This window comes from Lepidochelys olivacea (assembly GCF_965140295.1).
Source record: "Lepidochelys olivacea isolate rLepOli2 genome assembly, chromosome: 9".
NCBI lineage: Eukaryota > Metazoa > Chordata > Testudines > Cheloniidae > Lepidochelys > Lepidochelys olivacea.
In genome coordinates, this window is record NC_140419.1 from 65,187,981 (window position 1) to 65,200,041 (window position 12,061).

At 43.9% G+C, this 12,061-nt stretch overlaps 1 protein-coding gene across 2 annotated transcripts in view; it reads right to left on the bottom strand.

Moving 5' to 3' along the window:
• Nucleotides 1-1,698: 1,698 nt before the first annotated feature.
• CENPI (centromere protein I) overlaps nucleotides 1,699-12,061 on the bottom strand; it is a 28,725-nt gene continuing 18,362 nt past the window's right edge. For both annotated transcript variants that reach the window (XM_084639530.1, XM_084639531.1), the window contains exons 17-21: nucleotides 9,617-9,741; nucleotides 7,291-7,339; nucleotides 6,907-7,140; nucleotides 4,252-4,293; nucleotides 1,699-3,061 (exon numbers count right to left, since the gene is read on the bottom strand). In XM_084639530.1, the coding sequence (XP_084495656.1) occupies nucleotides 2,930-3,061; nucleotides 4,252-4,293; nucleotides 6,907-7,140; nucleotides 7,291-7,339; nucleotides 9,617-9,741 (582 nt within the window). In that variant the 3' untranslated portion in view covers nucleotides 1,699-2,929. The remainder of the gene's footprint in view (nucleotides 3,062-4,251; nucleotides 4,294-6,906; nucleotides 7,141-7,290; nucleotides 7,340-9,616; nucleotides 9,742-12,061) is intronic.

The following is a 12,061-nucleotide window of genomic DNA, read 5'->3' on the forward strand; positions in this document are numbered from 1 at the left end:
ATGGTATCAAAGCAATTGGCACATAAGCATAGATCATCCCGGGAGTACAGACACGTAGGAAGGCATCTGACAGGAAACCAGAGCTTTGACATCCCCCTCCCGGCCCATGCAGCAAAATGTAAATGGGCGACTATACCTCATATAATGGTGTCTTTGACTGACCACTTGTGGTTGGTTGCAAATTGCCTGCTGAGGTGGTCTGCAAGGACTAAGTGGAAAGCTCCTGGAGTAATTTCATGGTGAATGCATCCGATGAAGTGAGCTGTAGCTCACGAAAGCTTATGCTCAAATAAATTGGTTAGTCTCTAAGGTGCCACAAGTATTCCTTTTCTTTTTGCATCAGTTCCTGGGACTCTCAGCTTTCTGACATGGAGAGGGAAGGAATACAAAATATCAGCAGACAGGGATGAGCATGATCTAACACATTACTGAGGCATTGTCTGTCCTGATCTGACCTGTCCATTCCTTCATTACAGAAAGGAATGCTGTGCATGCCTGATAAATCGCTCTTAAACTCCAGCTTGCTTATTTCAAGGCAGACTTCCTGGGAAGTCAAGATGGTGGGTTGGGGGCGCCCCATGAGAATGGAAGCATTTGTCAGAAGCAGCCTGGATGGCAACAGTAGAAAAAAAGAAGGGTACCCCCCTTGCATATCTTTAGAGGATTCTAACACAAGTTCAATTATAATCTGCATAAGCATAGCATCTAGAAGTCCTAGTCATGGAGCAGGACCCCATTGTGCTAAAAACACTGTATAAACACACAGCAAAGATGTTCCCTGTCCCCAAATGAAAACTGGGGAAACCTGTTTCTTTTCTTCTAGATGATATATGTTGGGCAGAGAGATTTCAACCACTCACTGCACAGAGCAGGTGAAGTCTGGCATGCTATGTTACATAAGCACAGGAAGCCACATGCCCTAGAAGTCAGAGACAAGCTCATGATATTTGTGGATGGGTCTATAACTAGTTGAGATCCACTATGGGGAATGGCCATAGTGAACACCTAGGACTATTAAAATGTGCTCTAAATTCCCTACTGGAGAAAAAGGAATTAAATGAGAGAGACCTTGAAGAGCAATTAGGTGATATCTCCCTGCTATCTTCAGAGGCTGAAAATGAATATTCCACCTCTAAAAGTGGAGTTAAGTTAACAGGCACTTCAGGCAAAACCAGTCTCTGTACTACTATTGCATGGTATTAGTGGCCAGTACCATGAAGGGTATTTTCACCACAGAGAAGAGGTGATTTGGGTAGAGCTTACACTGTAAGATCATGTGACACCATAAAAGCTTTCGGTACTGGGATTGATGATACCAAGGAGAGCTGGACAGAGGCCATTCGTACTGATGTGGTGGGCACTGAGCTTCAGTACTGAGGAACCGTTATCATAGAGACTGGAGCACAGTGAGAATGTCAGTAGGATGCATTCTGGGCCTTGAGCTACCCCTTAAAGGGGAAGGATGAGGAGATATCGTTTTGCTATTATGACTCCATGAGGGTGACCTAGTTTTATGCCCCCACAGATGGGGTGGGAAAGGTCTCAAAACATCACACATTAACTTCAAATAAAAGTTCATTCTGTCAAGAGTTATTCTGAAAGTCTTTCAGCAAAAGGTTCTCCTGCTCTCTGAGAAGATAGGAGCCACACTTGTGGGCATAGCCACTGATGAGAAAGTAAAAAGCCATTTCTCAGATCCACTGTTTGAACATAAGTGTTTATTAACAAAGTCATTAGCCAACAACATGACCCCAAGGTTAATACGGTATTGGAGACAAAGGAACAAGCAGGATCTTTCAGAGGCAAGACACCACCATCTCTTGGTAACCATTGCTGAAAAAGGAAAAACACGTCAACATTTCCTGAAGTGTCTCCTTTTCGGAGGCAGAAAGAAAGTACAAACTACTTGGAATCATGATCAGTGTTCTCTCTCTTGTCCTCTGAGCATGGAAGTTGAAGAGCCCCGACCCTGCTTTACAACATCAGTGTGAAGTTCACCGAAAATATCCTGCTTAGGAAATGGAGTTCAGTTTCTTTTAACTGGATCTGAGTTTTAAAAAGGGTGGGAAGGAAGAAACATATCTCAAGAGAGTTCCTCTGCAATGGCACTAAGGCAGTATTTTACATAATATAAACATATAATACACAGTTATGTACATCGCTACAAGCACAAAAGGGAAAACTGCATTTAGACTTGTCACAAGAAAATAGTGAGCTGTTAGCAATGCCCCAAGGGTGCTCAAAGCATCCATAAAACATGAACTTCAGCACAAAAATCTTCCAGCTACTGTGTGAGAATATCCTACAGAGTGGTACAAAGGAAAGCATCCTCAGGAGGTTTCATACTGAAAGCAAAATCTAAGGGGTCAGTTAGGCCAGCCTGTTACAGACCCTCAAAACCAGTATAAACAGACACCAACACAGAGGACCCAGCAGGTTCCTTAAAGTCCCCGAGTCAATATATACAATACCCTCGAAAGGTGTGTGCGCATGCATGCGTTTACACACACACACGGTGTTCCTCATTACACACTGCAGAGGGAAGTCAGGAATCACTTCTATGTGAAGGAGCACTGCTAAGTGCTATAATGAAATAAGAAAAGCAGAAGTGTTTGTGGCTTAGTTGAAGTAGACATTCCAGTATGAGGAAATGGATAGTGAACAGTGACATTGCACAGGACACAGACTCAGCAGCAGCAAACCACAGAAGTTTGGCAGGGACATCCAGGTTCAGTGCACTGTTGATTGAAGTCAGTTCAACCATTCTTTCCCTGTCCTTGTTTTGCTAAGGAGACGTCAGTATCAAAATGTAACACAGCTAGCTGCTCAGTCTACTTCTTCCCTAGACTACAGAGGTGTCAGAGGCAGAGCCTGCTATACTCTGCTTTCTTGGTCTGGACAATCAGAAGAATCCTTATGAACCAGTTTGTTACACCTGAACATTCCCTGACTTGGTTTGGGAGACCTGGGAAACACGATTGATGCTGCTTTCGATGAAGAGTTTCAAGCCTTGTAACCCCTGCATGTAGAGATATTCCAGATACCAGTTCCACCTCCTCCCCTATAGAAAAAGAAATATGGCAGTTAAGTGTCTGGGGCCATAGATGCAGTTGTAGCCTCTTTTTGCCTTAACCTGGAAATATGCAAATACAGACTATAAAAAGCCTGAATACACCTGCCCTGCCACATGATTATGCACTGCACAAAGATTACATCCTACCCCAGGCTCCCAAGTGACTGGATGCCTCATAGGATCTGACACTGAGCCTTTTACCTATAGGTCACCATTTCAAATCTGGCCTATCTTGATAGTGATCTAAAGTCATTATCATTTGGTAACTATTCAGGACCTACATAAATCCCATTTCTGGGAGACAGAAGCCCACTGGTTGTCTCCTTGGCAGGTCCAGCAAAGTGGTTGAGGATTGGATGAGCCATAAAACAGAACTCTCCGTCCCACAATGAAGTTACCCTAGTTCAGTTTTAAGGCACACTGACAGGGCAGCACAAGGGGAAGCTTGAACCGTCACTGCCCAGGCTGATCCTATTCAGTGGAGGATTTCTGTGTCTAGCAGCATTCACGGTCACTTTAGCAGTACGTTCACTTTAAAATTAAAGAAAAGAATGTACTGCTACCCCAGAATGTGAACGCTGTTTAGACTGGTTTCAGAGTAGCAGCCTTATTAGTCTGTATTCGCAAAAAGGAGTACTTGTGGCACCTTAGAGACTAACTAAATTTGTTAGTACTCCTTTTCTTTTTGCTATTTAGACTGATATTGGAAATTCTGACAAGCTTAATCCATTTGTGAGAGAACAATTTCCCCAGGAGCAAATTCTCCAATAGTTAAGAGTTAAGTAAAACTTCTTGACCTACAATAAATGAAGCCTCAGGACAGAGGTGTGTAAGTCCACTGGCTGTACATGGCTGCTATACCAAAATGCTCCCAGACCAGAGTACACTGCTCTAGTCATCAGGTAACACACAGTCCTGTCCTCATTATGAACAGTTGGAACTCTGTAGTGAATGCAACTGAAGCAAGCTTCTCTGGATCCACAAGTGAGTCTTCATCTTTGATTGAGTTCTCATGTGTCATGACCAGACGAGAGCATAAACCGTCCTTTCAGGCTCCTTATCCTTCTCGTTGGACATGGTATTTTTGAAGATGGTGAACAGCACCCCTGTACTTTTATTACTAACCTATAGCTCAATACAGCCAGTTTTCACATACTATTTAAAAATAAACACATTACCTTAATTAAGTTGAAGTTCAGAGTTTTATCTTCGGGCCAAGCCTTGTGGAGGGGAAAAAAAAGTAAACAGAAGTCAGATCAGATAAAACCCTCTGTCCTGAGTTGTTAGGCCTCAGCCCTGCTGAGTCCCCTTAAGGCAGGAGCTCCGTGAGTGCAAGGAAGCTATGGCAATTGTGAATATGCACCAGGATGGAGCTGTAGCATTCTCCTGACACCAATCCATAAATAGCAAGGTACCATGGAAAATACTCTGCCAGAAGTCAATACTTCTGGACAGAAACAAGGAATATTTATAAACTTATTGAATTCCTGTGTCTCAAAGGCTAAGGAACCACCATCTCAACACTACCAATGGGAGCAAGAATAGAGAATCCTATGAGGCTTAGTTTATTGCCTCACTGTTTCAGGGACTGTTCTCTGAATCTGCTGCAGGGCAGCACCCTCTGGTGCTCTGGAAAGATTTACTCAACAATGGAGCATGTTTTCAGGAGAAGCAGGCACTGCAGACAAGAACTTTTCCTCTCCTTTGTTTTGCTAACAATCTTTAAACCTGTTTGTGGTTCCCAAGTAGAGAACAGTCAGTGATTCTGGATGAGGAATGCTAGCACTGCCCATCAGCAATGTCTTCTACAGGGTGTGGGGAGGTATAAGAGGACCTCAGGACAAAGATGGAAGGAAAAGAAATATTTTTGGCATAGAACTCCCTCAGGGAGTATAAGCTGCACCCATGCACTGAACGTTCAAGGGTAGGATAGGGCATGGCAGTTTTCAGAGAATGCATATGATGCATGTCCCTTGCTTTGTTTGCATTCTGCATGGGCTCCTTTTGGAAATTCTGCCCTGAGACCAAAGACTTCTGGTTTAAAAGCAATATTTTAAAAAGTGTTCTAACACACACATGCAGACTTTGATTTTACATTAGAAGTATTGTCAAGGAAATTAGCGGTGAGTGACTAGAGAGGAAAGGTGAAAGACAGTTAGAATAATGTAATGATGTTTCCTAAACAATGGAATTGAAGGCTTGCCTACACTTGAAAGTTAACTTGGATTAAGATCGAGAGTGAATTTGGAGCAAAATAAATAGCTCCAAGTGTAGACATTTATTTGAGAATAAGCCCCTCTCCCTGCCCCCAGGTGAGCACTGAAGTTAGACCTCTGAAAACCAGAAATACAAAGTTAAGATACATGCCACACCCACAATGTGACCTTAACTCAAAGATAGCAGAGTAAGGTCCCAACATGCCAATAAAACACATACCAGCACTTCCCTTACAGATGCTGCAAAACCCTTAGTGCTCATGTGCTGTCTTGCCAAAGTCTAAAAACCTGTTTGCTGTGGCAAAACTCAGGTTTAAGACAGGAGTAGCAAACAGAACCTACTTACACTTGGCCTACACTCCAACACTGAGGGTATGTCTACACCGCAGTTAAAAACCCACAGCTGGCCAGTGCCAGCTGACTGGGGTTCACAGGGCTCAGGGTAAGGGACTGTTTTATTGCGTTGTAGACATTCCAGCTCAGGCTGCAGCCCAAGCTCTGGGACTCTCCCATCTCAGAGCCCTAGAGTCTGGGCTCCAGCCAGAGCATCAACACTGCAGTTAAACAGCCCCTTAGCCTGAGCCTCACAAACCGAATCAGCTGGCATGGAACAGCTGCGGGTGTCTAACTGCAGTGTAGGCATAACCTGAGCTTACTCCACATAAGCCACCCCAGATTTGCTAAACGTTACCGCCCTTTCATCCAGGTCCTGAGGATTCCTTCTGAGACATTACCTTCATTTCCTCCTCATTAAGCCCTAAAGACCACTGTTATGTATGCCACAGAATGCGGACAATCTCCAAACCAAGGAAGACACCTGTGCACACCTCTGTGGCAACACTGTACAAAACTCAGTGCTGAAATGGGGCATACTTCATCCTTCCAAGTACACATGCATCTCATCATATCACAACAGCAGCTCCGTCGACCTCCAACTTATTTGTCCCTCATTCAATACAGCTACAAATAACACAATGAAGGCATTTGGAATGCATGCAGATAAAAATGCTGGAATTCAAATCTGTGGAGACTGCCACAAATTCTCATAGAACAGCCTCATCTCTATTAATTATGCTTCCCCCACTGCTTATTGAACTATTGCCAGTAGTTAGTGCCAGCTCCAGGGGACAGCTAAGGTTGTGTTGCGGGGGAGCATGTACCCCAGTTTTGCATTTCCCTGATTTTCAAGAGGTTTAAGTTTAGACTCTCTCCACATTCTAGAAGGGCACAAGGCACCACTGGGCAACCTCAATTCCACACTAATGAAGTTTTTGGACATTTAATATTTAGCCATGTTACTTCTACCCATGCCTCAAAAGGATTTGGCCACACTATAATCATGGAGTTTAAAAGCAAAACACGTTTAAAACCATTGCCTTATGTACTTTTATACCAAGCAAACAACCAAAACTAAACTGTTCAGACTGAGCTGCTTGGCTGAGATGAACACAAAGCACTAGTTTCAGCCCACCTAGCAGAGTACCAATGCTTGAAAACACAAGTCAACTCAAGCAGTGCAAGAGGGGGGACAGTTCTCTAGCTGAATTCTCAAGGTGGAGTGACTGATTCAGAGTGGCCCCCCACTATTGTGCTGCCAAACATTGCTCACACCCTTACCTGCTGCAGGAATAGGATAGCATAGCCCGTCAGGGCTGGGTGGTGGACAATGTTGAAGCTGTTCCTGACCTCCTGCACTCTGGTTTTCTTCAGTACTTCCGGATCTAGGCGAATGCCCTGAGGGTGGATATCCTTCTGGAATGCACTGGATGTCCACAGACAGCCCACCATGGCCATTATGTACTGGTTGTACTCTTGGTAAGTCTGGCTACTGAACTTGAATTGCAGTATTGTCTGATGGGATCAGAAAACAATTCTGTTGCACTGGTGTACTACCCTTATTCCTTGCAACAGTGTCATTAAAGCACTGCCTCCCCAACAACTTGTTTATAACCCTTTTATTACTGTCCACAGTACTTTACTGCAAAGGTTTGTTCATACTACCTTTTTAATCAGCTCATTTTCTTTCGCAGCTACCAAGTTGGTTCGATACCTAAAGGAATGAACAAATGGAAGAGACTTAAGTGCCCTCTGAATTCTAATGCAGATAAATACTAGAGAAAGACAGGTGTGCTGCTTCAGAACAAGTAAGGCAGCTTTTATCCGACACTAGTAAGACCGAGCTTTCCTCCTCCTCCAATTATAAATAAGGCTACCTTTTAGTCACAGGTATTTTTGGTAAAAATCATGGACAGTAAACAAAAATTCATGGCCTGTCCATGACTTGTACTATATACCCCTAACTAAAACTTGGGCTGGGGGGCCATGGGTCCTCTGCGGGGAGGGGGCGGTCCAGGAGTGCTGCGGGTGCTGGTGGCCCGAGATCCCCGCTGGTGCTGGCGGGAGGGGGAAGGAAGGCAGGTAGCGGTGTGCGGCCCAGGACCCTTGCTGGTGCTGCGGGGGGGAGGAGGAGGGAGGCCAGCTCCGCAGAGCTCCCCTGAAGCGGCTAGCATGTCCCTGCAGCTCCTAGCAGGAGGGAAGGCCAAGGGGGCACTGTGCGCTGCCCCCTCCACAAGCGCTGGCTCCACAGCTCCCATTGGCTGGGAACCGCAACCAATGGGAGCTGCGGGGTGGTGCCTACAGGCAGGGGCAGCATGCAGAGCCCCCTGGCCTCTCTGCCTACGAGCTGCAGGGACGTGCCAGCCGCTTCTGGGGAGCCTCCCTCCTTCCCCCCCGGTGAGGTAAGTGCCACCCCTTACCACAACCTCTTACCCCAGCCCTGAACCCCTCCCACTCCCAAACTGCTGCTGCTGGCCCAGGGGTTGCCCAGTTTAGGCAGCCTGAGCCAGCCACTGCAGAAGTCACGGAATCCGTGACCTCTGTGACGGACACGGAGCGTTAAATTATAAACACTGATGGAAGGATGAGTTCAAAGGGACTTCACCACTTGGCACAGGACCAGCCTCCATCCAGGGACTAGGGAGAAGGAAGATACTAAGAGATGAGCTCTCGTTCAACTAACAAACTTTGAGGTTCCTTAGTAACAGAGAATATAGGACGGGAAGGGACCTCCTTGTTGCATGAGCAATGTGTTCCAAATCAAATCAGGGACAAAATCACCTTCATACAACTCAACAGGCTATATGCAGTGTGCAGCCCTGAAATCTAGCACAAAAATGCAACGTGCTTTTAAAAAGGAGCCTGTCATTCAACAAGTAATAGAACCTGACAGTTTTTCTGTATAAATAAGCACTAGCTGCTCTTATCTCTCGGAGAGCGCACGGTCACTTTAATTACCCTGCAGTCTCCTTAGAGAGAAAGCCACATGGACAGCCCTACGCCAGCTGTCAGCAATTGGCTACTTTTCTTATCTGATGCAACCACTGGAACACACACCACCAAGAACAGCAGCAGTTTAGTAGGTCCTACAGAGAAATGAACAATGCTCTCTCCAGACCTACAGGCAGCCTCCAGGCCTTCTAGACTCAGAGGCAGCAAAACCCCTCATACTCAGTGCTGCCCTAAACAGGGCAGCTCAGCACAGTACTCCTCTTTCTGCAAATGTGAGTCTAATGGTTAGAGCAGAGGTTCTTAACCTTTTTCTTTGAGGCCCCCACAACATGCTAAAAAACTCCAGGGCCCATCTGTGCTGCAATAACTGATTTTCTGCATATAAAAGCCAGGGCTGGCATTAGGGGGTAGCAAGCAGGGAAATTGCCTGGGGCCCCATGCCACAGGGGCCCCCACAAAGCCACATTACTCAAGCTTTGGCTTCAGCCCCAGGTGGCAGGGCTCAGGGACTTGGGCTTCAGCCCCATGCAGTGGGGCTTCAGCTTTCTGCCCTGGGCCCCAGCAAGTCTAATGTTGGCCGTGCTTGGAGGCCCCCCGAAACCTGCTTGAGGACCTCGGACCCCTGGTTGAGAACTACGGGGTTAGAGCACAAGCCTGGGAGTTTGATGCTCTAGGCATCAGTCAGGAATTGAACCTGTTAGGTGAGTTACTTAAGGTCTTAAAGTATTAAGAGAATACCTACCTCCCTCCCTCCCTCCCTCCCTCCGAAATGGCATCAGTGACCTGAAACTAGTTTCTGTTGTTATTTGGGATAACAATATAGAAAAGGTTGAAAATCACTGCTGTAAAGTATATGGCCAGCACTCAGAATAGCCCAAGAACTCCCACTCCTGCCCCTTTCACACAGAGAGTGGGAGAGAACACAGAAGACTTCATGGAATTCCCATGCTCTTGTTTGACAACAGAGAGAGGCATCTCCCCAACGGATGATCAGAATAGAAGATGTGATAAAGTCAAAAGACCTCCCCATCTTTGGTACCTGTACATAATGTAGCAGAGCTGGTTCAGACTGACAGAATCCATGCTGAGCAGTGCTGGGTAGAAAACTCCAGGAGGAGGCATCAACAACAAGGGTAGGTTATACTTAAGATAGACATCGCACACCTGCAGGAAGGAAACAAATCCATACAGCTTGTTACAACCACCGTTATCAATTCCTACAACACCTACAGAGAAAAACGAGCATTACATCACTTGTCTGCGCTCCTATTAACTGACACCTTGGAAGGGAAGGTGGGAGAGAAGCAATTCCATTTGTTCCCTCCCCAACCACATCATCAAGTCTTTCATAGATTCCAAAGCCAGAAGGCACCACTATGACCATCTAGTCTGACCTCCTGCATAAGACAGGCCATAGAACTTCCCCAATATAATTCCTAGAGCAGATCTATTGGAAAAACATCCAATCTTAATTTCAAAAATTGCCACTGATGTAGAATCCACCATGACCCTTGAGCAGGAGCTTGTGTAAATGTCAGTCTAAACCCTGAAAATTGGCCTACACTCATGCACTGGGTAGTGGAAATCTAATTTTTCCCTTTAGAGACTATACAGCAGCCACTTTCTCTCTGATACTTCTGTATCTGTAGCTCAGGTCTGGTCCAGTCCAAGCTAACAGCAAGTCTGGGTTAGGTATTACCAGTGAATCACATAATTGAGATCAAATAAATTTTATCAGTTAGACAATTCAAGTAGTAATAATTGGCCACAGCAGAAAGCTTTGCCCTCAAGAGATTTTAAATTAAAATGCTGTTTTTGTGCACTTTGAATTGAATTTGTTTCCCTCTACATATAGCTTGATACAGAAAAGATGTGATTTAGTCATGATTTAAAATCAGCAGGCAGTAAACCTTGATTTAAAATCAGTTTTAATCTTATTTTGCATTTGTACTTTTCAGGTTATTCTTCTAAAGGAAGGTTGATTCTCATTGGTGGGTAACCATTAAAACACAGGATTTGCAATTAAATAAATGTATGCTAAAATTGGTACTTTTTGCCAACTGCGAGATTACACTATATATGCATTTATTAAATCAATTATATAGATTAATAAAGTAAAAATTAAGAATCTGAATTAATGCATTACATTAGAAGAGGGTGATGGATGCATTTTGGATTTAGTAGATTAATATTTTACACTCATGATTTGTATCACATTGTATATGGATAGAAACAAATTCAATTCAAAGGACAAACAGTTAAATAAAACTACCTTAAATGTGCTGGACACAAGAAAAAAAAATCAAAATATGTTTTACGTTTAAATAACTAACTGATCTGTTAAATAAAGGAAGTATTAGTAAATTGAACTAATTACTTCTGGTCACAATATCCTTTAAGATTTTAGAACTAGGATGCCTCATCATATCACACATTGTTTTTATTCACTGATTGAAAGACGAAGACAAGTTTTTTTGCTTTTTCAGCTCCTCATCAATTTCTCAACTTTGAATGAACTAGTTGATTCAACCAGTTCTGTCAAAAGCTGGATTAGCACTTCAATAAACTCTGGTTCCAGATGTTTAGCCAGAGACTTCCTCCAGGTTTAGTAGTTTGACTTTATTTAAAAAACTTTGGCCACAAACACGGACTTGAGCGTTGGTTTTAAATTTTAAGAAGATTTTAATAGATTATAGTAAGTTTAGACCCTAACATTGTCGTCAGTTTCAGATAAATTACTTTTTCGTTTTAAAAATAAACCTAAATAAAATCCCTTTATTTTTAAATCATTTTAAACTCTCTGAAACAAATAGTAAAGAAAAGGTCTTACTTTTTTCAGAAAAATATTTTAAAAAGGATTGAAATTTGAGTTTTTTCTAGTTAGTTTAAAAAGATTCAGGTTGGTAGTATCCCTTTAATATCTTGCTATTGTGTGTGAGAGAATATCAATAGTACCCAACCCCCCCTAAAAAAACAAATACAAAAATTCTCTAGGATAGCTACTTGGATCCATGCTTTAGGGCTTCAGCTGGTCTCCTGGAAGGGTCAGGCTGTATAGAAAATTCTCTCAGATGCTTGGCTTTTGCTCACATGCTCAGGATCAGACTGCCCTTTTTGGGTCCAGGAAGGAATTGTCTCCCAGGTCAGATTGGCAGGGACCCTCTGATTTTTTTGCCTTCCACTGGAACATGGGCCTTAGGTTGCATGGGTTGGGAACATGGGGCTTGCTAGGATCATCTGGTCATCTCCCACCTACTCAATTCCGTGCAAATACAGAGACCCTGGGCATTAATATGTCTTGGTCCCCCCTATTCTCTGTCTGTGGCACACAATTTCGTCTCCAGGAGGACTGAAGTACTGGAGTCAAAAAAAAAAAAAAAAAAAATCTAGATTAGATTAAATTTGGGGTAAACTGGGTGGAGTTTAGTGGCCTGAAATGTGCAGGTCAGACTAGACGATCTGGTAGTCCCTTCTGGCCTTAAAC